Consider the following 26,588-nt stretch of genomic DNA (forward strand, 5'->3'; position numbering starts at 1 on the left):
TGGGGGACATGGGCTTGACCACTGGGACATTTCTCTGAGAACCTGATGTCCTGGTCCAGGCCTCTGGTGGGCAGGCCTGACCTTGCGTGCTTGGTCAGCACACGTTCTTCTCCATCAGGGTTGGCACCTTGTCCTGTCCCTTCCTCTGCCATATAGCACCTGACCCCCACCCCCAACTTGTGGTCTGAAGGAAAAATTAGACATTAGCATCTTTCTTCTTAAGACTGTTTAGAAGCTTTTGTTACTGAAGGTTCTCTTCTTTTTCTCCCTTTCTTTTTAAATGCTGGAGTTTGGGACAGCTGGAAGGATGTAGGGTATGGGGTATAAGAATGAAAGTGTTAATTACTTAAATCTCAGAGTACTAGGTTTTTATTCACTTATTCCTTCATGTACTCATTCATTCATTCACTGACAAGTCTTTTTTTTCCCCACAATCTTTTTTTTTGTGTGTGTGAGGAAGATCAGCCCTGATCTAACATCCATGCCAATCCTCCTCATTTTGCTGAGGAAGACCGTCCCTGAGCTAACATCTATTGCTAATCCTCCTCCTTTTATTTTTTCCCCAAAGCCCCAGTAGATAGTTGTATGTCATAGTTGCACATCCTTCTAGTTGCTGTATGTGGGACGCTGCCTCAGCATGGCCGGAGAAGCGGTGCGTCAGTGTGTGCCCGGGATCCGAACCCGGGCCGCCAGTAGTGGAGCACGCGCACTTAAGCACTAAGCCACGGGGCCGGCCCCCTCCCCACAATCTTGTGAGGGACTCACACGATCAAGGCATTGTGCCTGCCCTCAAAAAAATAACCTGATTGGACAAATAAAACAGTTCTCCTGGGGCATTTCATCAAAGCAGGTGGCTTGAGGGCTACCGGGAGGCAGCCCGGCTCGAGGTTAGGGCACCAACCTGCCACATCTGCCTGCATTCTGACACCAGCTGCAAGTTTGGGGGTGCCCAGAGACACCCTCAGATTCAAGAATTAGCCAGAACAACTCACAGAACACAGGAAGCACTATGCTTACAGTTGTAGTTTTTGTGTGTGTTTGTGTGAGGAAGATCAGCCCTGAGCTAACATCCATGCTAATCCTCCTCTTTTTGCTGAGGAAGACCGGCTCTGAGCTAACATCTATTGCCGATCCTCCTCCTTTTTTTTTCTTCCCCAAAGCCCCAGTAGATAGTTGTATGTCATAGTTGCACATCCTTCTAGTTGCTGTATGTGGGACACAGCCTCAGCATGGCCGGACAAGCGGTGCGTGGGTGCACGCCCGGGATACGAACCCGGCCGCCAGTAGCGGAGTGCGTGCACTTAACTGCTAAGCCACGGGGCTGGCCCCAGTTTTAGTTTTATTATAGCAGAAGAATACAAATCAGAACCAGCCAGAGGAAGAGATGCATGGAGATTGGACTGGGAGAGCCCTGAACACAAAGCTTCCATGTCCTCGGGGACGTGTTACCCCCTCAGCGTTGACGTATCGCAGTACACAGAACTTCCAACCCAGGAAGCTCGCCCAAGCCTCATTGTCCAGAGTTTGTATTGAGGCTTCTTCACTGTCATGCTTGAGTTATTGTCCACGTGGTTGAACACATCTCCAGCCCTCCCCCAGAGGTCAACTGATCTCACGTGGCCCAAAGCCCAGCCCTCTCACTTCATCGCTGATCTTTCTGGCGTGGCCAGCCCCCACTCTGAATAACAAGGATTCAGAGGTTATTTCCCAGGAGCTGGGACAAAGACCAGACCTCTCTTTGGGAAAAGCTAATTATTCTCTCACGAGGGCCTTAGGAGAGCGAGAGAGGTAGTGGATAGCCTGACAGAGCTGCCACCATAGGGCTGGCCCCCGGGACTCGGTTTCTCACAGGGAGTGGCCAGAACTCCAGCGGGGTCACCTTTAACAAGGCCTTATCTTCAGATGTTTGAGCCCAGAACCTTGACTGTATCCCTGAACTCAGAGTAGATCAAGCACATTGGGATGGACTCGTATTAACCAAACTTATAGGAGACTGAGGTTCAGACCCGAAGGCCAGTGAGTTCATTATAAGGAAAAATCTAGCTGCCAGCCCACCGGGCTGCTGGTTGTGACGTTCCCTCCATGTGGGGCCCCAAGTCACAGTGGGAGGTTGCACTGATGGCCTGGCGCCAGGGCATGAGTGCATGAGTCTTGGTGGCCCGTGCTGCCCTGCTGTGATGCTCTTTTGCCCCTCATCTGGAGGAACAGATGTGCTCAGTGAGCTCGACCCCAAGCCTCCTCTTTTCAGACAGCGTTGGGACAGTGATGAGTTCTGGCTTTCTTGGCCCTGCGCTGAGTCCCCCTGCCTCACTCCACCTCCCCACCTTGAAGGGCAGATGTCTCTGGGCAGGGCCTCCTGGGGTAAGAGGTGGCTGATCACTAAGTCAGCTCCCATCACTGAGCAGGGTACAACTGAATGGTTCTGGGGTCACTTTCTGTGCAATGAGGCCACGGCCTGAACCACACAGGTGCCAGTTTGCTGTGAGAGCTCACCTGCTCTTCTCGTCATAGTGAGAGCAGTTCCGAGTCACCTGCGCTCCCTGGATGCCCTCACCCGTCAGTCTGACCCCTCTCCACTTTTCCCTGGGTTAAGGGCAGTGAGCTTATGCCAAGTTCTGATGCTTTCCGTGAGCTCCGGGGACCGAGAGTTCGGAGTCAGGAGAGAGTGCTTTCTGCGTGGGAGGGCAGCTTCTCAGAGGGGCTCAGCCCGGGTCACTAGGGAGCTTTAGGATCTGGAGAGGTAAGGCTGGAGGGCTGAGGGAGCTGAGTGCAGAAGCTGGGTGGAGGCGGCACCGTGGGCCCGGAGTGCCTGGTCAGGAGTCAGTCTTCTCCTGAGGTTGTGGGAAGCACCGGAACATGCTGGAAGACATGCAGCGGTTGTGCATTAGTGAGACACATCCAGCAGGACGTGCAGGGCAGTTAGAAAGGAGGTGAAGGCAGAGGCAGGAGGCCAAGCAGGCCGCACAGTGGTGGTGGGCAAGGGAAGAAAGGGGCGGCTGAAGGTGCTGTGGAGGAATAGCGCATGGTCGTGGCTCTGGCCGGCGAGGGAGGAGGCGGGTGTGAGGTCTGGTGCCCCGAGCCTGGTGAGCCTCGTGCAGATGCCAGGTAGCAGAGGCAGCTTCACAGGAGGAGTGGAGCCTCTGGACTTCTGGTGGCTGGTGTGTTTGAGGATGCGACGGGTTCTCTAAGAGATGAGACAGGCAGCCGTGAGTGTGGACCTGGAGTGGGAAAGAGCTCACTGGCGGAGAGAGCTGAGGTCGTGGGAGAGAGTGGAGATTGCTGAGCTCAGACTCCAGAAACACCTACACTTGGGAGCGGGAGAAGGCGGAGGACCCTGGGCGAGCATGAGCAGGTCTCAGGGGCACAGGCAGGGCCGAAACAGGGGCTTCAGAGAGCCCAGAGGCCATGCCCCCACCCTCAGCTCACACCAAGGGGAAACTGATGAAGGAGAGAAGAGCCGGGACGTGGGCTCTCTCTCGACTGGGGTGTGCCGGTGGGGACTGAGGTACAGAATGAGGTCAGGTCCAAGCTGTGCTTTCCAGTGCTCCGGGCCGGCACGCAGTCTCTTGTGTTTGGCCCCTGGCTATGCCAGTGCCAGTCTCAAAACCATCGTGGTGATTTCATCTTTGTATCAGCTGGTTTGCTGATGTGTCTCACCGGGTCCGTTTATGAGTAACCTGAGCAGCTTAAACAACAGTACTGGCACCCTCGCTTCTGTGAGCCAGGGGCCTGTGGATGCAGAAGCAGGTACATGGACTTCCTGCAGATTGCCCACCCTCCCCTTCTTGAGCGGTGCCAGGCAGGGCCACCCAGGGACCGTCCCAGAGGCCATTGTTCACTCGCTGGCCATGCTGCCCATTCTCGGTTCCTCTGTCTGGTTCTCCTCCTCTCATGTCTGCACGCTGTCCCCATGGAGAGCAAGTCCTCTCCCTCAGCCACCACAGACGTGCTCGTCCCTGTTGACTGATGCCCCACCAGCTCACCCACGTCAGGCTCCAGGGGTTGTCCTAGAAGCACCCCTTCCCTCCCCACATCCTACCAGTGACGCACTGTGCACGCCAACTCATTTATCTGTTTGGAACCTCCCTTTTCTCTGTCACCTCTGCCACCACCTTCCTTCTGATCACCTGGACAACTGCCCTAGCTGCCCAGCAGGTCTCTCTGCCTCTTCTCAGCCTGACGGACGTGGCCTCCTTCAGGCCCCAACCCACCTGTCAAGCCTTGTGCCGCTTCTCTCCCCACCCCATCACCCGTGTGCCTCTTGTGCCTGGCTGCACGGCGCTGGGCCTGGGCTCGCACTGTTCCCCCACCTGGGACGTGCATCCCTTGCCCGTCCACCTGCCGATCCTCCTCACCCCACAAGGCCCGGCTCAGCCCCCTGTGCTGTGGGCCTGCCTTCCCACTGCTCCCCACACGCTGGCTTTGTTGTCGGTCACACTCTCTTCTTGCCACAAGTCTGTGAGCTCCTTCAAGAGCAGGGCAAGTCGTCTCAGTGTGTGGATGTCGCAGGTGCTCAGTGAGTGCCTGCTGGACCCACAGAGAGGGAGACCCTGAGGTAGCCTCACCATGAAAGCAGTTGCGTCCACAGCTTTGCTCTTTCCTTTGCTTTTTATCCCGAGTGGGGCACAACAGGTTCCTAGGACAGCCACCTAGCCGCCGTCCTCCCTGAGGGACTTTCCTTTGAGGGTGGGAAGGTGATGGTCACTGATAACGCCTTGTCTCTTGTGTAGACAAAAGAGGGCGAGTTCACCCTCTCTGCCATGACATCTGGAATCCGGCGGAATTGGATCCAGACCATCATGAAGCATGTCCACCCGACCTCTGCCCCAGACGTGACAAGGTAAGACAGTCGGGGTGCCCGGGGAGCTGCCTCGTTCCTGCAGAGATCTGTTGTTCTGGGACCCGAGCCCGCGCCCCCCCTGGCACAGCCTCCTTTGTCCCACCATCTGCTGGCCCCCCTCAGTCTCCTGTTGGCTGCCGGGTTTTTCTGCCTCAGGTTCCTTTTCCTCCTTTTGGCCTGGCCCATGCAGCCACGCAGGTAGTGTTTATGCCACAGCCAGGACCACACTTCGTGTAGAGTCTCCCTCTGGCCTGGGCGCAGGCCTCTCTGGTCACTGTGCTCCGGGTGGGTGAGGGCGGCCCTGGGTGCCGCATTCATAGGCTGCCATAGCGTTTCTTTTTCTTGGTCTTTTTGCCTTTCATTCCTACATCTGTTGGATTTCTTTGCAACCAGGAAAAACTTCTCTTTGAAACACATGGTGCTGGAGTCCAAGTTGGAAAGGTGTGTTCTCCCCAGGTTAACACTCCGTGGTCTGTAGACCCGTGATTCTCTGTGCACCTTCCTCCCCTGCCCTGAGGTTGGAAACCTGCTGTTTTCATTTTAAAAGAAAGAGGGAAAGACTCCGGTGTTGGGGGCTGGTTCTGGGATGCCCAGAACTCTGCTGTCTTCACCTAGAGGCTTCCGAGCCTCCGTTGTCCTCAGAACCTCTTGTTCATGCTTTTCAGGCTGTGTGGCCGTGTAGTTTGGATGACTCTTCAGGCGTATTTCCTGGGTTAGAGGTCGCACCCAGGCAGCGTCCCTGGTGCCTGTGTGTGCCCCTCCGCAGTCTGGCAGCTGTGGCCACGCCCAGTCTTTGTCATGTCCCTGCCTCCTTCCAGGTGATGTTGCACCTCTTCAAACAAGAAGGCAGGAAGGGAACCTAAATTAAGTCTTTTCTTTAGCCCTTCTTTCCTGTGTTTATTGGCATCGTTTGTTGATTCCTTTCATTTATTTTATTTTTTATTTTTTTTAATTCGAGATATCCTGAAATACAGTATTTGTCTCTCTCCTCCTCTTTTGAACTTTATTTTATTTTATTTTAGTTTATTTTTTTCCCCCAAAGCCCCAGAAGACAGTTGTATGTCAAAGCTGCACATCCTTCTAGTTGCTGTACGTGGGACGTGGCCTCAGCATGGCCGGAGAAGCGGTGCATTGGTGCGCACCCTGGATCTGAACCGGGGCCGCCAGTAGCGGAGCGCGCGCACTTAACTGCTAAGCCACGGGGCCGGCCCATCCTTTCATTTATTAAATGAACAGAATATTTGGTTGTTCCTGAGTCAGTAAGACCCGGAGTTGGTGGCCAGGGCCAGCTCTCAGGTATCCTGTTAGGGGAGCTGGCTTGTTCATTAGTGGCACGCCTCCTGCATGCGAAGATGAAGGGGCACTCCCTCCCTCTTGGGGCTGTGTCCCGCAGCGGCCTCAGCGGCTGCCCCTGGCTCTCTCCCAGTCAGGAGCAAAGGCCAGAATTGTGCAAGCCCACCACTCTTTCCGAGCATCTTGAGGATGCCCTCATAGCAAAGCAAGAAAGGCACCTCAGGATTCTCTGCCAGGGCTGCTGTGTGTGCTCCGGGAGGCGGGGGTGGCACAGGCAGTGGACACGAGAGAGCCTGAGGCCTCCTAGCTGCTGGCCCTGGCTGCTTGACAGGCCTGGCCCCATGCACGGAGTGAGGGTCCCTCTGGGAGAAGTCAGCTTTGGGGTGTCGCAGGGCAGGCATGTGGCTCTGGCCCCAGAACACGTGTGAAGGATGCACTCACACACGCATGTGCGCACATGACTCAGGAGAGACGCTTACCAGGTGGGCGTTCACGCTTCTCTTCCATCCTCGGCTGTTGGCTCCACTCGGGCCCCCGGGGACCAGGCGTGTGGTTTGTGTAGGAAGGTTAACGTGGCGATAATTAGAATTTATCTCTGAATTAGCATGTCTCAGAGTTAGGAGGAAGCTTGCCCTCCCCGAGCTTGTTTTCAGCCTTTGTGCTTGTTCTGTGTGGGCTTTCATAGTTTGAGGAAAACATGGACTTTTTAGTGCTGCAAGGCCAAGTCCCAGAAAGGAATTAGAAACAGATACAAACGTCAGAGGTGCAGGTTCAAACCACGCCGTAGTCCCCTTGCGCCTGTGGTGGGGAGTTACAGGGGCTTCCTGTCTGCGGGATCTCGGGGCCTCCCGGAGGGGCTCCCTCTCCTGGAGAGAGTGGCGGGTCCTGGCTGTCTGTGTTGTCTGACACCTTACACGGTCGTAAGCCTGGGCCAGCTCTCAGTTCAGTGGTGTTGAAAGATCCGTTCTGGAGAATTCTTACTCAGATGCATGTGTGGTCCTCAAGTGGAAGCTTGCAGGTCCCGCCACTCTGAAGCCGTTGAGTGTTACCAGTTAGCTGCCAGGCCGGGTGGCCCAGAGGGTGCTGGGGACCCCGTTGTCTTTTCCTTGAGTGCCTCTTTCACAGGCTCCCTTTTGTTTGACCCCCATTTAAATACAGGTGTTCCCTGGAGCCCCCTGCTGGCCCTCATGACCCCAGGTGGCTTCCAACTCTGTTCTCAGGCCTTGGGTGGGACCCGTGGCCACTCTGCTCAGGCTGGGGGTCTCGGGGGCTTGTCCACAGAGCCTAGAGACCTCTGCCTCAAACTGCTATGACTGGAGCCCCATGCCCCACCCCTGCCCGGGTTGGGTCTTCTTCAGGAGTCTTTGCTTGGGGGCAGATTGGGAAAAGGCATGGACTCAGTGCTGAGCCGGGCGGGGGTGGGAGGGCTGCCCTTGAGCATCCCGCTCCTCACTCACCTCCAGAGTGGGTCACCACATTCTGTGCAGGCTCATGGGTGCCACCTGGACCATCTGTCTCACTTGCCCACAGGTGGTCTTGGTCTTGTCACTCTGATCCATCTGTCACGTCAGCCACCAGTGTGGTTTTCTTAAAACACAGACCTGACCATGCTCTTTACTTATTAAAAACCCTTGAGCCTTTCGAGAGAAACATTGGGTCTCTTTCATTCTGTCACCACTGCCCAGTGCACACATGACAGAGGGTCAGCCTCCTTCATGACCTCATTTAGATGGTGGTCATGCCCCATGCAGCCTGCTGGGCTCTTGGCCTTGGCTCGGGGTGGGGGCAGGGACTCCCTTTGCTTTATGATCTGGGCACAGGCCACCGTGACACTTTTCTACAGCAGCTGTTCGATTAGGGGACCTTCCTAGTATTATCCTGCTGGAAACCTCTGGGCCATCTGCAGCTGCTTCTCTCCTGTCCTTTCTCGGAACCTGATTTGGGTTCCCTGCGAGGACATGACGACAGAGTATCCTTTCTACCCTGCCCCGTGGAGCCGCAGCTGAGATAGAAAGAGTGTGGTGAAAGCAGTGGAGCGGGGCCCTCTGCTGGGTGGGCGGTTGTCACAGGAGCCGCACCTGACAGGCTGTTTGCCCCCTGCCCCCAGCTCACTGCCGGAGGAGAAGAACCGGAGCAGCTCCTCCTATGAGGCCTGCCCGAGGCTGAGCGACAAGCAGGACGGGGAGCACGGGGAGCCGGATGCGGAGCAGAAGAGGAGCCGCGCTCGGGAGCGGAGGCGGGAGGGGCGCTCCAAGACCTTCGACTGGGCCGAGTTCCGCCCCATCCAGCAGGCCCTGGCTCAGGAGAAGGCCAGCGCCACCGGGCCCTCCGACACCCGCCCTGAGGCAGAGCCTGGCGAGCTGGAGCGGGAGCGCGCCAGGCGGCGGGAAGAACGCCGCAAGCGCTTTGGGATGCTCGACGCCGTGGATGGGTCGGGCGCCGACGACGCGGCCCTGAGGATGGAGGTCGACCGGAGCCCGGGGCTGCCCCCAGCCGCCGACCTCAAGACGCAGAACGTCCACGTGGAGATCGAGCAGCGATGGCATCAGGTGGAGACCACCCCTCTCCGGGAAGAAAAGCAGGTGCCCATTGCCCCCCTGCACCTGTCCTCTTCTGAGGACGGAAGTGACCGGCTCTCCACTCACGAGCTGACCTCTCTGCTGGAGAAGGAGGTAACAGCCAGGGGCAGCCGTGGTGGACGGGTGGGCAGGTTCCATGCAGCAGCATTCCCCAAGCACCTGCTGGGCCCTGCAGTGGCCTGCATGGTTCAGCCACATAACACTGGATGAGATGCGGTCCCTCCCTTCAGGGACTTGCAGACCACTCAGGGAGACAGACACACAGAGAGACAAGACTTCAGAGTACAGTGCAGGTGCTGAGATACGGGAGAGGGCCAACTTGTGCAGGGTGGCAGGGAGGGAGCACCGGGCCTTTCCAGAAAGACAGAGGAGTTCACCCTGCGGCAGGGACATTGCCATTTAGAGCTGGGGTTTGCCAGAGGCTAGGCTAACGGGGTTGCAGGGTCCAGGCAAGGGCCTTGTCTACCCTGTTTCAGGCACCAATTAGAGAGTTTAGGCGGGAGAGAGACATGAGCAGAGTTAGGTTTCGATCCGCACCAGGCAGCCCTGGGTCAGACAGGCTGAAGCTGAAGGCAGAGTCTCGTCCCAGTGCTTTCACGGCGGTCTGGTGACCGTCAGTGAGACCTGACGGGGGCGCAGGACAGGCAGCAGGAGGCAGAGGCTGGATTCCAGATGTTCAGGATGTAAAACAGGCCCTGGGTGGGTGACGCTGGTGGAGGAGAGGTGATTTCCACCATGCCCCGAGGCAAAGGAGGCCCTGTAGGTCAGCATTGGGCAGAGGCTGCACAGCTTTCTCCAGAGCAGGCCCCACAGAGCATCCCAGACACAGAGATGAGTAAGCCAGTCCCAGCATTTGTAACTAATATGTTCCATCATGAACACGTATCCAGAAGTCAAGTCTGGGAAACTCCAACGGTGGATTTAAGTCTGCACAGGGAGTTCCGTGGCCAAGGATTGCAGCATCTCGTACCTGCCTTTTAGGAGCTCTCAACAGCGTGGTTCAAATGTATTCTTGGACATGAGTCCGAATTCAAGTTAAAGATGTGCTGCCTTGGCCTGCCTGCACTTCTCGTCTTTTTCCTGTTTTGTTAAATTCACAAGGCTGACATTTATCACTAGCATCAGCGCTTTTTTTTCTATTTTCCATGCCTATTTATATAATATAATAAGAAAGGCCAGATGCAATAAAATAACAGTTTAAACTCCTTGCTCTAAACTGCCAAAATGAGCCTTCCGGCCAGCAGGCCACACACTAGACCGTAAATTTGTTTTGGATGGCAATGTTGGGAAGTCACGGGTCTCCATGCCTCTCAGCACGGCACAGCCTGGCAACACCCTGCCCACCGGCTGACACCCAGCTCCCCACTTACCACAGCCCCTGGGCAGGGCAGGGCAGGTGGTCGACACAGCCCAGCTGCCAGCAGGCACTGGGGCACATTTGGGGAAGAGGTGGATGTATCAGTGGCTGGATTCAAAGCCATTGAAAGCAGGAGGGGTGTGAAGTGGCTTACTCGCTTCCCACGGAGCCCTTTCTGCAAACAGAGTCTTGGATGGAATCCATCGTATGAAGCTGGTGAAGCAGGGTTGTTTCGGTGGAAGCCAAGGCAGGGCCTGGGGTGAGGCCCGCCTCAGGGTGGCACTGGCTGTGTGGCCACACTGCGGGAACCAAAAGACCCAGCGGAGCAGTCCTCCTTCTGACGCAGGCACAAAACCCGAATTTCCTGGTGGGGTCTGCACGCTGGGTCCTTAGGCAGGTGTGAAGGTGATGTGGGTACCCGGGGTAACAAGTCTGCTGGTGTTATTTACGGCTTGAGCTGGCACCTTCAGTTCCACGTGCCGCAGACAAAGACCAGGTCTGCATATCCACTGCAGTGTGGACACGCGGAAGGCCAGCAAAGGAACCCGTGTGCGCGCCAGGCCAGCTAGAGTCGGAAACGCCACCATGCGCCTGTGCTGTGCTGCCGCTTCTGTTGGTTGCCATTGTTTTGCTTAAAAATGTGTCTTTTTGCCAACAGTTGGAGCAGAGCCAGAAGGAGGCTTCGGACCTTCTGGAGCAGAACCGGCTCCTGCAAGACCAGCTGAGGGTGGCTCTGGGCCGGGAGCAGAGTGCCCGGGAGGGCTACGTGCTGCAGGTAGGGCTGAGGGGCTGCCACGGCCCTCAGGGTGCACTCAGGGGCTTCAGTGTGAAGGACCCAGGCAGGCTAGGAATGTGCAAAACCTGGCTGAGCAGGGGGCAGCCGCTCCCAGGTCCTGTGAGCAGTGAGCCACAGGTTAGGGCTCTCAATGCAGTGGACCCTGTTTATTTTTCCTCCTAGTATGGCATTTTGGAGAATCTGCCTGAAACCTCTATATCTAAGGGTTGTGTCTTGTTTTTTTAGCAAAATAACTTGGTTATCTTTCCTTTTGGCTCTCAAAGTACCCAATCTCTATTTATTATAAACACCACATATTTGCATGTCATTTCTCATTGTTTTCACGATAGCAGTATTAGGCCCATTTGACAGAGTGAAGAAGTTGAGTAACAGCCAGCCAAGTGCCGCCTTACGACCAAGTTAGTGGCAGAGCTAGAACTGGTTCCCTGTTCCTGACTGTGTCTGTACCACACCTACAGAGCAACCTGGGGCTATTGCCACAAGCCTAGAGGCCCTGCTTCTTGCTTTCTGCCTAGGCTGAAGTTTCAGGGGGAAAATGTGGCCACCCAGCCCCGAGCCAACCTGCCCGGCAGCCTGGAGCGGGGATGAGGAGGGCAGCAGCCCGAGTCCTGAGCTGAGAGCCCAAACCCAGCATCCTCCACCAGAGATCTCTGTGCCAGAATCCTGGCCAGCAGGCAGGCTCACAGAGCAGTGGGCACTGCTGCCATGTCTCGCCAGGCAGGAGGTCCCCAGGACGGGGCAGGCCAGCACAGGCTGACTGTCCTGCAGCATTCCAGGCCCTGTTCTAGTTCTCGGGTACCAGACAACACGCTCCTGCCCTGTCGAGTTGATGTGCTGGTGGGGAGAGGTGATTGATGAGTGATTGCTGGGGAACAGCAAGATGGAATGATGGAATGGAGGACTCGAGCTCTCAGCCAAGCCTAAGGACAGGGCATTCGAGTCAGGATCCTGCCACTGACTGGTAGAGGCTGGTACCCCTACTGCACAGCGTCAGCCTCCTTACCCTTGTAGACTTGATCTTGTCTCTGTGATACGTTGCTTTGTGAACATTTCCAGACTGCAGTGCACTGGCCTTCTCAATCAGAGCCGTCCCGGGCAGCATACAGACCCTCTGGCAGAGTCTGTCTCCGCCTCTCTCCACACCGATTTTGTTTCCTGTGCCTTCTCTTTCTCCCCCAGCTTTGAACATGGCCCTGGGTGCCCTGTGTGCCCTGGAGCCTCCCCCTAGCCCCTCCAACTGTAGTTACTGCCATGCCCAGTCCAGACTCTCAGGCACTGGGAACTGGTGATGGTGGGCATCCCTGTTTTCTACATGTCTCACTCCAGGGCTTTCTGGGTCACTTGTACAGACCCCCTAGGTTTGGGGAGCATCTTTTCAAACCTTGGTTGGGCCCCCATCCTACACAAATTCACTTCATGCCAGGTGGTAGAGATACTAGCAGCAGATTTTGCACATTGCTAACCTAAGAACCTGCCTCCATGTCTAGCTTAGATGATTGCATGAGCCTGCACTGAAGCCCGTCAGTCAGCACTTCGCAGAGTGGTCTCTTAACACTTTCCCGCTAGGTCTAATCATGGGTTACTTGTAACCCCCCTTTGTGCTTTGAAAATGCTAATAATCAAAAGTCTGAATGAGCAAGGGGCTTTTGGGGTTAAGGGTCAGGAGGAGTCGGCTGCTCGGGGTAGACGCTGTGCTAACTGCTGGGAGGAGGAGCTTGCATGGTTTGGAGTCGAGTGTGGAGTGTGACTTTAACTTAAGGTACCTGAGTGTCACATCTGTGGCTTCCCTGCCAGCAGACCTAGAGGGAGCCACAGGCAGGCCAGATCCTTAGGCTGGGCTCTTCTCACTCTTGTTCATGTTCTTGTTTTCTTACATTAATTAGCTCTGTCTATTCTGCATGCCTTTCAGTTTGGGGAGTTTTGTTTCATTTGTGTTTTTTATTTTTTGCATGCTTCACTTTCTTATTTTAATTCCACAAAGGTTTGTTTGTTTTGTTGATTATCATTTTACCCCATGGTTTCTGTTTTCCCCTCGTTTTGTCTTCTCACAGGTAGAGATTAGTTCTTCTTGTCACTGTAGAGGACGGGCTCCACTTCCCAAAGGAGAATGTTTCCATGTCACCTTGCTGACATCCCCAGCAGTTCCTCCCTTCCTTCTCTCCCTGTCCTAGAAGGAAGTGACGTCACCCGAGCCCTGGTCTGCGCTTTTTAGGGTTTGTTGTCTAGAGCCGTGTACCTTTGTTTTCCGAGACAAACAAGCAGGTGCCGACGCTCTGCTCCTCCCCGTCCTCCTTCCTGGCCTCCCTTGTTCTTCAGTCCTCGTTTTCCTTATCAGTGTGCTCCATTATTCAGTTTTGTTTGGTTTATTTCTCTAGAAGCTGTTCAGTTAGAGCTGTTTCGATGTTATTGTCCATGTTTTCTGTTTACCTAGAAGCAGCTACTTACCAAAAAAATTAAGATGATTTGTTGGATTTTTGTTTAATAAAAAAAAAAATTGTGCAAAGGATAAAAAGCAAAAACCCACCAAGGAACTTTTCTGTGGTTGACCCTGGCCAGAGGTGTGACACTCAGAACTGGGAGGCCCGAGTGTTACTAACCAGTGTTTAATCGGTTTTTTTAAGACTGAAGTGGCCACCTCCCCATCCGGTGCCTGGCAGAGGCTCCATAGAGTCAACCAAGATCTCCAAAGTGAGCTGGAGGCCCAGTGCCAGCGCCAGGAGCTGATCACGCAGCAGATCCAGTCCCTGAAGCGTAGCTATGGGGAGGCCAAGGATGCGATCCGGCACCACGAGGCCGAGATCCGGAGCCTCCAGGCGAGGCTCAGCAACGCCGCTGCCGAGCTCACCATCAAGGAGCAGGCGCTGGCCAAGCTCAAGGGCGACCTGAGGCTGGAGAAGGACAAGGTCCGTGAGCAGCTGGAGGAGTGGCAGCACAGTGAGGCGGCGCTGAGCGGGCAGCTGCAGGCCAGCGAGCAGAAGCTCAAGAGCGCGGAGGCCCTGCTGCTGGAGAAGACGCAGGAGCTGCGGGACCTGGAGATGCAGCAGGCGCTGCAGAGGGACCGGCAGAAGGAGGTGCAGAGGCTGCAGGAGCGCATCGCCGACCTCAGCCAGCAGCTCAGCGCCAGTGAGCAGGCCCAGAGGCTGATGGAGGAGAAGCTGCAGAGGAACTATGAGCTGCTGCTCGAGAGCTGTGAGAAGGAGAAGCAGGTGCTGCTGCGGAACCTGAAGGAGGTGGAGGACAAGGCCAGCGCCTACGAGGACCAGCTCCAGGACCACGAGCAGCAGCTGGAGGTCCTCCAGAAGGAGAAGCTGAGCGCCAAGTGTGAGGGCAGCGAGGTAGTGCGCCGGCTGGAGGAGCGGCTGGAGATGAAGGAGGCCAGCATCCAGAAGCTGGCCGAGCACGTCCAGAGCCTCAGGGACGAGCGGGACCTGATTAGGCAGCGGTTCCAGGAGCTGAGGGATCGCGTGGCCCTGTCTGACGGGGACCTTGCCGAGCTTCAGGAGAAGCTGAGGGGAAGAGAGGCAGACTACCAGAGCTTGGAGCACTCCTACAGGAGGGTGGCCAGCCAGCTCCAGAGCATGCACACGCTGCTGAAAGACAAGGAGGAAGAGCTGAAGCACATCAAGGAAGTGCATGAGAAAGTTCTGGAGAAGAAAGATCAGGACCTCAATGAGGCTTTGGTTAAAATGGTTGCCTTGGGGAGCAGCTTAGAGGAAACAGAAATGAAGCTCCAGGCAAAGGAAGAGATTTTAAGAACATTTGCAAAGGTGTCTTCAGAGGACGCAGAGGAGCCTCGGAGCTCCCTGGAAGAAGCAGAGGAGGCTGGCTTCGCGCTCTCAGGCCCACAGCTCCCTGCCACGGGCGCTTCCCCAGGTTTACCACACTCGGTGCTTGAGGAGGAGGACCCGGGGGCTGCCCCAGGAGAGGAATGTGGCGACAGCAGCCCCCAGAGGGAAGACGGCGTGGTGCCCCTGAAGTCTGAAGTGCCTGACGGGGAGGGGCACCTGCAGAGCACGGCAAAACCCGACCCAGGAGTACCCGGTGTTAAAAGGCAAAGAATCCGGTTCTCCACAATCCAGTGCCAAAAGTACACCCACCCCGATGGGTCCGAGAAGACCTGGACCAGCAGCACGTCTTCTGACACCAGTCAGGACCGGTCGCCCTCGGAGGAAAGCATGTCCTCAGAGGCCACCCCCAGCTCACTCCCTGCGACCAGCGACTCTGACACCTACCTCTCCATAATACACTCCCTGGAGACCAAACTCTACATCACGGAGGAGAAGCTCAAAGACGTGACAGTGAAGCTGGAGAGCCAGCAGGGCCAGAGCCAGGAGGCCCTGCTTGCGCTGCACCAGCAGTGGGCCAGCACTGAGGCCCGGCTGCGCGAGCAGCTCCATGCTAGCCTGCTCCAGGTCGGAGCACTGGCCTCCCAGCTGGAGCAGGAAAGACAGGCGAGGGCGAAGGTAGTGGAAGATCACGTCGGGGAGCTTGGTGACTTCCAGGTAAAAAACAGTCAGGCCCTAGCCTGCTTAGAAAACTGCCGAGAACAGCTCCGATCTTTGCCGGGGGCCAGCCAGGAGGAAGTGCAGGATGTAGGAGCGAGCCCCCTGGCTAGCGTGGAGAGCGCGCTGGCCAGCGCCATCCAGGCCCTGCACCACTGGCCAGCTCCTACAGACAGTGGGGCCCACGCTCAGCTAGAGGAGGGAAGTTTCTTGGAGAGAGGGAAGGCGACTTCGCAGCAGCCACCACACCAGCCTGAACTGACCGAGGAGGAGCAGCTGAAGCTCCTTTCTGATCAAATAGCTTTGGAAGCCTCACTGATCAATCAAATAGCAGACTCTTTAAAAAACACAACATCAGATATCTCACGCATTCTCCACGAGATTGCTCAGTCAGGAAAGTTGCCACTGGAGTCTGAGAGTGCTGCCATCTGTCCTGGGGCCCCAGCAGACACCTGGGCTAAGAAGGTGCTGGTAGATGGCGAGTTCTGGAGCCAGGTTGAGTCCCTGAGTAAGCACCTGGGGACCCTTGCAGGAGAGGCAACTGGTGCATCAGGAGGGGGGCAGAGGAGCATCCCACAGGCCCTGGTCCCCGCCCTCGCAGACGCCACGTGGGTCAGGGCAGAGCTCAGTTTCGCTGTGCAGTCGGTGAGGGAGTCCTTCCAGCGAAGGTTGCAGAGCGTCCAGGAGACCCTCCGGGGGACCCGGACAGCCCTGCAGCAGCACAAGTGCATGCTGGGGGAAATCCTTGGGGCCTACCGCACCCCTGACTTTGAGAGAGTGATGCAGCAGGTCTCAGAAGCCCTCGAGTTCCCAGCGGGCGTTGAAGATGGTGCACAGGCGTCCTGGGACTTGAGCCTGTTAGGAGAAATGCTGAGTCGTCAGGACGCAGCTGGCACCCAGGAGCCCTTTCACTTGTCCGACCAGAGCCCTGGGGCCCTTGTTGCTATTCAGGAGGAACTCGCCCTGCAGCTTAAAGATAAGGCCAGCCTCTTAGGGGAGATATCTGCGGCTTTAACCTCACTTCCCCCTGTGGAGTCGGTAAGAGATTGTCAGAAGCTTCTCCAGGCATCCCGGAATCTCTCCTATAACACTTGTTTGGGAGGCCTCGGTCAGTATTCTTCGTTACTAGTTCAAGATGCAATTATTCAGGCTCAGGTGTGTTATGCAGCCTGCAAAATCCGGCTGGAGTATGAAAAGGAGCGCCAGTGCTACCAGGAGTCCCGGCAGAGCAGGGCTGCCTCCTGCCAGGAGCACCAGCAAGCTGCTGGGGCCCTGAGGGAGCAGTACGAGGAACTGCTGCGGAAGCAGAAGAGCGAGTACCTGGAGGTGATTGCCATCGTTGAAAGGCAAAACGCAGAGCTCAAGGCCAAGGTCACGCAGCTGGACCATCAGCAGAAGTGCCTGGAAGAAGTGGAAAGCAAACACAGCGAGAACATATTTGCCCTGCAAGGGAGGTATGAGGAGGAGATCAGGTGTGTGGTGGAGCAGTTGAACAGAGCAGAGAACACGCTGCAGGCCGAGCACAGCAGAGTCCTGAGCCAGCTAGATGCCTCCGTCAGAGACAGGCAGGACATGGAGAGGCACCACGTGGAGCAGATGCAGACCCTGGAGGACAAGTTCCAACTCAAGATCAAAGAGCTGCAGACAATCCACGAGGAAGAGCTGAGGACCTTGCAGGAGCACTACTCACAGAGCCTGCAGTGCCTACAGGAGGCCCTCCGCTGCTGCCAGACGCAGCACCCGGAAGCCCTGCCTGCCCCTAGCCCTCCGAGCAGCCCTCACCAGCCCAGAGGTGCTCTGCAGGCGGTTGCGGGGGAGGCCGAGGCCATGACGGGGCTGAGAGAGCGCATCCAGGAGCTGGAGGCCCAGATGGACGTCATGCGGGAGGAGCTGGAGCACAAGGACCTGGAGGGCAGTGCGGCCACGCTGCGGGAGAAGTACCAGAAAGACTTTGAGAACCTGAAGGTTTCAAAGCATCGTTCATTTGCAGAGCAGTCGAGGGACAGGCATTTTCCTACTTGGGGGGGCGCCAGTGTCTGGCCATCAGGCTCTCGGGGTGGAGCTGGGAGACGATTCTTGGCTCTAAGTTACTGCACAAGCAGAGTCGAGTCGACGTCCTGCTCCTCCCTTGCCTCCTCGCTGGCTCTGGTGTGGTCTCAGAGCAGGGCCTGGGCAAGGGTCTAGCCTCCTGGTCAACATCCCCTGCCGGGAAAGGGGACTAGCAGGAGGAGAAGACGGTTGCTGGGAGAGAGGGAGAGAAGCAAGCAGCATCCCTGTGTCCCCCAGCAGGGGAGGTCTCCGCTCTCCCCCTCCTGGCCTCGCCCTCTCCCACCCCTGCAGAACCCTGCACCTCCAGGCCCTTGCAGACCCAAACCTGAGGGGAAGAGCCCAGGAGAGACTGCCAGAGACTCCCTTAGAGGGTCGTCTCCTTCTGTCTATACCTAAGAGAGCAGAGCTGGGGTTCCCAGAAGACAGGAATATTTACAAGACAGTGTCGAGAGTCACTCTCCCACCCCAGCTCTCTGTGGGGAAGTGGCGTTTAATGGGCCCTCAATGTAAAAAGGATTTTTCTACCCAGCATGGCTTTCAGCCGCTAGTATTGCTTCCCCAGGAGCTTGGAGAAATGGCCTTTCTTCAGTAACTGTCCCCCGCACTCCATTTCACAGTCTGCCTCGTTAGGCAAAATACCTAGGCCCTGGCACACAAGGGTGACATTCCCAGGCCCCTTGGGCCGTTGGGCCATATGGAGCCGTCCAGGTTCTCACCCACTGCCTTTGTAACCAGAGATGCCTGCGTGCGTGCACGTGGCTGCCCAGAATTGCCTCTGAGCTCCTCGGCATTATCGCCTTGGGCTTCTCTCTGTCCCTCAGAGCTGCACCAGTAAATGCCCAGGCTCCTCACGAGCACTCCAGCCCCAGTCAGGCCTCCAGTGAGATGGCGCCGCCTCAGCCTGCGTGCAGAGCTGGCTCCGGGCTGCAGACAGCTGCTCTGCTGCTCCTGCCAAACACTGCTGATGCTGCTATTCAGCAGGATCCCGTGGTTCTGTTCCCCCGCAGCTCATTCCTCTAGCTCTGAGAGGACGAGATGTGCGGTGGGTCAGCAGTGTGTGCTTCGCCTCGGCCTGACGACACAGCCCACTGACCAGAGACAAGCACGTGTGGTCGCTCGGGCGGCCCAGAGACCATTTTCACTGTCCTTTACCCAAGCCAGTCAAAACCTTTTGAGAACCGTTATGAATCGTGAAAAAGCTTCAAGGGCTGTTTTCCGAAAATGCACAGAAGATGCCCCTGTGGCACGCAGTATAGGTGACGCAGCATCAGACGGGCCAGGTGCGCCTTTAAAAGGGATTTGCACCAGCGCTGTTTCCCAGTGCCCTTCCCACAGAGCGCCCAGCAGCTGCCCACAACATCCCACAGGGCTCTGGGCAGGTGCACAGGGAGCCGAGGGCTGCTCCCTGCATGGAGAGCTGCTGCTGTCTGCTGCCCAGAGCCTGCTGCACAGTGAGGCACTATCAGCCCCACGTCTGGCGGCTGGGCACAGATAAGGCCCAGACCGTGGCATCGTACCACCAGTGAGCAAGAAATCAGAAAGGAGAAAACTACTTTGTGTTGACAAACCGGCCGGGGGTTGTGCTGGGACCCAGTGGCCCCATCAGTGATGCAGGTTGGGTTGCGGGCCTCTGGTAGCATTTCTCTGGGGGCTTGGCCACTGCCTGTTCCATGCATCCTCTGTCCTGTGCCTGTGGGCATCCAGCCCATCCGCAGGTTTCTCACTGACCCCGTGAGACATGCAAAAATTACAACCAACAGCACTATTGAGGGGCCTGGGTCAGAGCTCTGACTTGGTGCAGATTTTTACCCGGGTCAGGCAGACTGGGGTCTTGGCCTGCCGGGTCCTCCTCTGACAGTCACAGGCTGACACCTTCCCTCACGATTCTGCAAAGTAGTCATTGAGGAACTTTTATTGATCCCAGGGATTATTGGCTTAAACATTTAAATTTCTTTACAGATTAATCATTTTTTAACACATGTGCTCTTCAAGGAATCAGCCGATCTTTAAAGATACCTCAGAGTTTCTGTAGGAAGAATTCTGACCCTTATCTGTAGTCTGAAGCACTCAAATCAAACTAACCCTTATAAGACCTACTAACTGTGTGTTCACTGAGAAGCCATGTGTGAAGCAGAGCCTGCTGGCGGGAAGGCGAGGGGCTGGAGCCAGCCTGGGGCTGGGGCCACAGCTCTAGGCTTCCTCCAGCTGTCCTGTGTGGGAGGGTGGGGAGGGGAGGCCGCTGGCTCCCAGATGGGAGCCACTGGGAGAAGGAATGCCCAGGGACTAGTGGACGGCAGTTAAGACCGTGTGCCCCGTACAGCAGATCTGTTGCAGTGAAGTCCAGACTGTGACCCTGAGTTTGAAAATACTGAATGGAGGATCTCAGAAAGGCCTCTAGTGACTGTGAGGCACAAGTAAAGACACCCAGGTGTGATGATTTGGTTTCTTGAATCCATGTGCAGGAAGACTGACCAAATAGTATAGGGTTGTGAGGGGGTAGCCCCCCCATGCTTGCATTTGGAATGTAACATGGCCACATTCTTCTAGTTTTTAAAAATCACTGAAAGGCCTGATCCCTACTCTGAAACAGATCTTGCAAGGGATTTAGACAGAAAGTGTGCTTCCATACACAGAACAGCTGCACATAGCACCCCTCACGGCTGTGTGACACGCTCACCTGCCCTGTTGATAAGAGTGACTCTGAGAAGCCAAGCCTCAAATATCGCCTTCCCAGTGTGCATGTGTAGGGTGGTCTGATCCCTTCTCAAGGCCTACCTTGTCCTTACCCCCCACTCATGTCCAGGTGGTAAACCAACCCAGGTTGTAATGAGGCACAGACGAGTTTGGAGAGCAGTTCCTTTGTTTTGTGTCTCAGGACAGTTAGTGGAGTCCCTAGTTAATGCCCCTCTTTGTACTCCTTCAAAGGAAAAAGGAAGGAGGACGCAGGCTGGAAGGGAGGAGATTGTATAGCCTAATCCAGTTCCCTCAGTGACACCTGAGAGGTGAAATGACCAGGCGAGGGTGGCCAGCTGGTTAGTGCAGGGCCTCTGGCTCTGTGCGTGTGTGTGTACACACATGCGCGCGCACACACACACACACACCCGTCCTCCTGGGTTACCCTCATCTGCAGCATGGCCGTGGCTCCCTCTAGCTGACAAAGACTCCCCACTGTTTACGACTGCTCATGAAATGCCCAGTTTGTGCCTGGCTCTGAGAGCTGCGCACTATATACCTCACACTGGGGGTATGGTATACAGAGACAGCCTCTGCAGCTCACTCCTCTCCCTCCCTCTCGTTAGTCCCACCTGGCAGGAATGCTATCAAGGTCCAGGGTTGGCTATTGTAAATTCCAGGGCAACCTCTTCCTACCCACAATACCAACTCTTTCCATGGAGAAATGAGATTCAGAACAATCACAGAAATAAGACAGAATTTATAGGTGTAAACACCCATTTCTAAATGCTGTGGTGGCATAAATATGCCCAGTAGTACCAGTGGGAGTCTGCAGACAGCCCTCAGGTGGCCCCCCTGGCCCAGTGCTCAGCTGTGGAGAGTGTGCTGTCCACACCAGGGAGCCTGGAAGGGCAGGGCTGCTGGTCTATTTCTTAAACAACACACCCAACTCAGAGGTAAAGAAACAAAAGTCAATCAAGTCCCTCTTACACCGTGCAGGCCACATGCGAGCGAGGGTTTGCGGCGATGGAAGAAACGCACCAGAAGAAGATTGAAGACCTGCAGAGGCAGCACCAGCGGGAACTGGAGAAACTGCGGGAGGAGAAGGACCGCCTCCTGGCCGAGGAGACCGCGGCCACCATCTCAGGTGGGGTGGGCCTAGTGGCCAGTTTAACCTAAGGCAGGACAGGTGGCAGACTTTTTCTAAGCTGAATGTACAGCTCAGAGCAATGAGCGGCCTTCACACTGCCTCTTGGCTGCAATTTAAGCTTCATTATCCAAGAGAATTCCTCTTAGACAGTTCTCTCCGAGGAAAAGGCCAGTTTTAGGAGCCCTTTGAGAGCTTGCAAGCCTAGAGCCCCCACACCCGGCTACACACGAGGGGCTGCCCCAGCCTTGTCAGTCTGATCAGTGGCATTTCCCTGACAGACACCTGTCAGCATAAGACCGTCTCTGCCTGGAGTGCCCCGTAACAGCAGAGCACAGAGATTTTGTAGCTTCTACCTGACAAAAAAGCTTTGTCACAGCCAACGTGCTCTGCCCTGAGCAAGCACAACACCATCAGTTCTGTGTTACCCTTCCTTTATATAATTATACTTTACAGTGGTTTATTAGTACCAAGGAAGAAAATATACCAACCTGAAAGCTTGTTTATTGTATAAACTCATGTTTATTTAATTAGTTTGGTTTTCTTCTAACATCAAAAAAATGCACCTGCATCCCTTTTGTTGGGGGTGGTTCCCTGGGAATTCTGCCCCACTGTGTCTCCCTCAGAGGAGTGGTTAGGGAGAGGCCAGCCTGCCTGCTGATGGGTTCAGTATTAGCAGTGGGCACACATCACCGTGCTGTCGACTGTACCCCCCAAGCCTCTTGGCACTGACGGCCATGTCCTTGCCTGCAGCCATCGAAGCCATGAAGAACGCCCACCGGGAGGAGATGGAGCGTGAGTTGGAGAAGAGCCAGCGGTCCCAGATCAGCAGCATCAACTCAGATGTGGAGGCCCTGCGGAGGCAGTACCTGTGAGTCAGCCTCCTGCCCAGGGAGGCAGCCCTGGTGGGAGGGGCTGGAGGGAGCCCCTTCAGGAGGGGAGCAACGCCTTCCCCGTGTCCTGGCAAGAGCCACAAAGCTGCAGGTCCTGAGGTGGCGCTGGTGGAGGCGCATGGCGCTGAGGCAGCCCAGATCCTTCTTTCCCGAGGGGCCGAGCGCCATCCGAGGGTCACTGAGCCGCCGGCTCTCATGGCCCAGGTGTGCTTCCTGTCACTGAAGCAAGCAAACAGAAACTAATCACTCACATCTAAAGACCAAGATGCGGCAAAGGAAGTGTTACAAATACTAGCTGTTCTTCAAGACTGACTTCAGAGCCCATCCCCCTCTCCGTCAGCTGCTGCTGCCTTAGCAGCTCGCGCGAGGAGGTGACCTCCTAGAGAGGGTCCGGTGCCTGATGCCCGATGCTCTGTGGCTTGTGTGGCAGAAGCAGGGCACAATCTGTCGTTTATGGAAAAGCATGTGTGCTGAGTCCCTTTCCGTAGGCGAGAGAATGAAGAGCACACCAGCACAGCCACTCGGGATCTCCCTCAGTGGGACTAGCACCACCAGGAGCTGCTGAGTTGGCCGCTGCGAGAGCCATGCAGAGCTAGCCTTTACTGGGGGGTCTTTGCAACATGATAGAATCAGGGTCCCTGCCTCTCCGGGGCGCCCATTCTGTGCTGTCATGCTCACCGCGGCTAGAGGGGGTGACAGGTACATGGGGCCCAGACAGCTCGCCCTGAGGCCCCTCGTCCTTGGTTCCACCAGTGAGAGAAACAGCCCTTCTCAAGGAGTTCAGGGTGACCAAGAACAGTGTCCTGAGGCTTCAATTTTCTGAGCGTGGACAGAGCCTGGTACTGGGTTATCAGACACAGGTCGCCTCCAGAGTTAGTGCTGACAACAAATGACCACTGGCAGGAGTGAGTGCATTCTCCCCTGGCGTCACGAGAGGCAGTATGTGGGACTATTAAGCTACTTGAAGGAGGACTGGGGAGTGGTCCTCAGAACAGATTTCTGTAAACCTGAGGTACTTAAGTTGTTCCCTTATTTAGCTGGATACAAACTTGTTGAGAACAAAACGCCTAGGGTCTGCCCTCTCGTGGCTCGTCGCCCTCGAGTCTTGCCGAGGGGCGCAGAGCCTTTCAGGGCCTGGGCCCGGGGGAGGGCAGAGGCGTGAGTGCTGGGCTCTCCGCAGGGAGGAGCTGCAGTCGGTGCAGCGGGAGCTGGAGGTGCTCTCGGAGCAGTACTCGCAGAAGTGCCTGGAGAACGCCCACCTGGCCCAGGCGCTGGAGGCCGAGCGGCAGGCCCTGCGGCAGTGCCAGCGCGAGAACCAGGAGCTCAACGCCCACAATCAGGTGAGCCTGTGCTGGAGCGGGCCGGGCCTCACCGCGAGGTGGCCCCAGGTCGCTGAGCCACAGAGCCGTGACAGGAACTCACTACAGGTGGTGGAGCCGGGGCCGTTTTGGACTTTGGCTCCAGCCCTGTTGCAGACTCTAAGATGTCTCAGGTTCTTCTCCTGAGCATCTCTGAATTTCTGCTTGTCGTTGCTGGGCCGGGCCTAGGAAGGTCATTGTGCTCGGTCCCAGTCTCCCATCCCAAAGGCTGGGATCGTGTTTAAACATCTCCCAGTCAACACATACACTGTTGGTGTTTATTTTTGTCAGATTATTCTCTTAAAATTTTGCTTTCTCAGAAAGTTGGGGTGCATTTAAAATCTTGGCCAATGGAAAGGCTCAAGGTAGGTTTAGTTTGACAGAAGCTTCTCTGTGGGTACCAAATTGGACCCCCGTCTGCGTGACCCACCTGCTCACCCTCCCCAGCACTGAGCAGACAGACCTGTTGGCCTGGTCCAGGCTCGAGGCCTCTGTGGCCCTGGGCCGCCCTGTATGAGGGCACTCCGGCAGGACTGGTTCTGCTTAGCCACTGCGGGTGCCTGAGGTGACCGACCATTGTCAGTTGGAAAGAAGGTACAGAAAGTGAGTGGAGTAGGTGGCAGGAGGCCTAATCCTGCAGAAACTCAAATGGGACAAATTGGAAAATGAATTAACACCAGTTCTGGGGACAGAAAGGTGTTCAGGATTATGGAATCCTGCATACACAATTCTACAGATACTTACAGAGCCCACGTAAACGGCTTTTGCAGAGACGTAAAGTGCAGGCAGGGACAGCCTCGCCTGTTACTCTAAAATGCCACAGTGTGCACAGCACTGCTCACAGCCTCCTGCGCTCACACATCTCTGCCTGTTGTTGGGAAGAAAATGGCCTGTCCTGGTGGTAGTGTGTGACTGCGGCCCCAAGCAGCTCTGCTGAGTGTCCCTGTTTGGTTGTGTTGCTGTCCCCCAGGAGCTGAACAACCGCCTGGCTGCGGAGATCGCACGGTTACGGACACTGCTGACCGGGGACGCCGGCGGGGAGGCCATTGGCTCACCTCTCACGCAGGGCAAGGACGCCTATGAGCTAGAGGTACCGCTCAGAGCCAGGTCCCCTCTTTACCCAGCTCTGCACTGCACCAGCCCCAAGTGGGGACCGAGGGGTGGCCCCCAGCTTACAGTATCACTGCAGGGCTAAGACTTGGAGGAGCAGGAGAAGAAGAACATGGGAAGATTCCAGTCACCCCAGGATGGCAAAAGAGAACAGTTAGCTGCCAGCAATGTGGGATCCACGGCAGGAGTGAGGGCCCCTCGTGAAGCCGCGAGGACCTTTAACCCCATCCTCACTCACCTACCCTGCTCCCCTCTGGTTCTGCCACAAACGCTGACCGCTTGAACTCTGCGGCTGCTTGAGATTCTGTGACGCCCTATTACTGAGGATCAAGGGGGTTCATTTTAAGTCAGAACGATTTTTACATATAAGGTGTCCTTATGAAAGCACTTAGATTTCTCCCCATTCAATTAAAACCTCATCATGAAAATATCTCACACTAAATGATGTGGGAGAGGCTGAGTGAATTCAACAAAAGTTTCAATAGGCTGCCTTTGTGGGCTCAGCCCTGGGAGGCTCACCCCAGAGTGAGAAAGAGGGTTCTAAGGTCCAGAAGGAGTCAGCACTTTCTTTCTTCTTGTTTCTGTTTTTTATGTGTAATGTTTAAGCTGTCACCAGTGTTGAAATTATATTTGCTGCATTTCAGTGGAGGGTGAGAAGGAGGTTGCCTGCACACCCCTGCGTGGAAGGGAGTTCTCTGCTGACTCCCAGCCTGTGCTCTTGAGACTCTGGAAGTCCCTTTGCTCCTGAACGTCAGTCCCTGATTTCTCTCTCCTTCTAGGTCTTATTGCGGGTCAAGGAATCAGAAATACAGTACCTAAAACAGGAGATCAGCTCCCTCAAGGATGAGCTACAGACAGCATTGCGGGTAATAGCACATCACCACGGGGTGGGGACCTGGAGAATGGACTCAGGGCGGGGTAGGGACAGAGGCTGCAGAACTCACAGGTTCTGTGAGCTCCTATCATAGACTGTTCCGAAGTAGATTTCATTTTCACGAGGACTGTGGTTTCAAAATTGAGTTCCCAGGGCCGGCCTGGTGGCGCACTGGTTAAGTGCGTGCACTCCACTTCAGCGGCCCGGGGTTCACAGGTTTGGATCCCAGGTTCGGACCTATGCACCGCTTGTCAAGCCATGCTGTGGCAGCATCCCATGTAAAGTAGAGGAAGATGGGCATGGATGTGAGCTCAGGGCTAGTCTTCCCCCCACACACAAAAAATTGAATTCTCTTAAAACGCCAGCCTGCAAGCAGATATAGTAAAATTGGGGAGCGCAGCTGGTCTCACCATGTCTTTGTTCTCACTGCCTCCTCTGTGCTTTGAGGGGGGAGGCAGTGAGACTCAAGAGAAACATGGTTCTGGGAAGTGGGCGTTTGGTCAGGCCTGCCAATCTCCAGGGCGTTCTCAGAACCAGAGAGGAGATGACAGAATCCTTAGTGGCCATTCAGGCACTTAGGACATCCAAGAGTAAGGGCTTTTCAGGCTGAAGCCACAGGGAGGCCCTCGGGGTCCAGGCCGCACCAGCCTGGCAGGCAGCCCGGGGGTTCTGTACTGCGTCCGGACAGAGACTCGAGGGCGTGCCTGTCTTACTCTGTGTCCAGTTCCTGCCTCTGGAGAACAGGGTCGACCGGCCTCCTCTGCTGCTAGTGCGCGCCCCAGTCATTCCCCAGAAGCTGCAGCCTGGGGAGATAACTGCCTCACCTGGCTGTAACTGCCAGTTGCTCTGTCCTCTTATCCCTCAGGACAAGAAGTACGCTAGTGACAAGTACAAAGACATCTACACGGAGCTCAGCATTGTGAGGGCGAAGGCCGACTGTGACATCAGCAGGCTGAAAGAGCAGCTGAAAGCAGCCACAGAAGCCCTGGGTGAAAAATCCCCCGAAAACACTCCTGTGTCAGGATATGGTGAGTTCCTCGGGCGCTGGGGGCCGCCTCAGCAACTCGTGGGGATTTGGTCGTAGAGTTACTGGTGCTGGATTCACAGCAGAGGAATC

General features: G+C 55.9%; 1 protein-coding gene across 8 annotated transcripts in view; it reads left to right on the top strand.

Moving 5' to 3' along the window:
• MPRIP (myosin phosphatase Rho interacting protein) overlaps window positions 1-26,588 on the top strand; it is a 140,906-nt gene that overhangs the window by 107,502 nt on the left and 6,816 nt on the right. For 6 of the 8 annotated variants that reach the window (XM_058559491.1, XM_058559496.1, XM_058559497.1 and 3 more), the window contains 10 exons: window positions 4,731-4,840; window positions 8,241-8,805; window positions 10,728-10,844; window positions 13,487-17,332; window positions 21,089-21,236; window positions 21,990-22,107; window positions 23,310-23,469; window positions 24,458-24,577; window positions 25,377-25,463; window positions 26,337-26,499. In XM_058559491.1, the coding sequence (XP_058415474.1) occupies window positions 4,731-4,840; window positions 8,241-8,805; window positions 10,728-10,844; window positions 13,487-17,332; window positions 21,089-21,236; window positions 21,990-22,107; window positions 23,310-23,469; window positions 24,458-24,577; window positions 25,377-25,463; window positions 26,337-26,499 (5,434 nt within the window). The remainder of the gene's footprint in view (window positions 1-4,730; window positions 4,841-8,240; window positions 8,806-10,727; window positions 10,845-13,486; window positions 17,333-21,088; window positions 21,237-21,989; window positions 22,108-23,309; window positions 23,470-24,457; window positions 24,578-25,376; window positions 25,464-26,336; window positions 26,500-26,588) is intronic. The other 2 variants (XM_058559498.1, XM_058559499.1) reach the window with 1 other exon arrangement.

Source organism: Diceros bicornis, chromosome 18 (genome assembly GCF_020826845.1).
Source record: "Diceros bicornis minor isolate mBicDic1 chromosome 18, mDicBic1.mat.cur, whole genome shotgun sequence".
Lineage (NCBI taxonomy): Eukaryota > Metazoa > Chordata > Mammalia > Perissodactyla > Rhinocerotidae > Diceros > Diceros bicornis.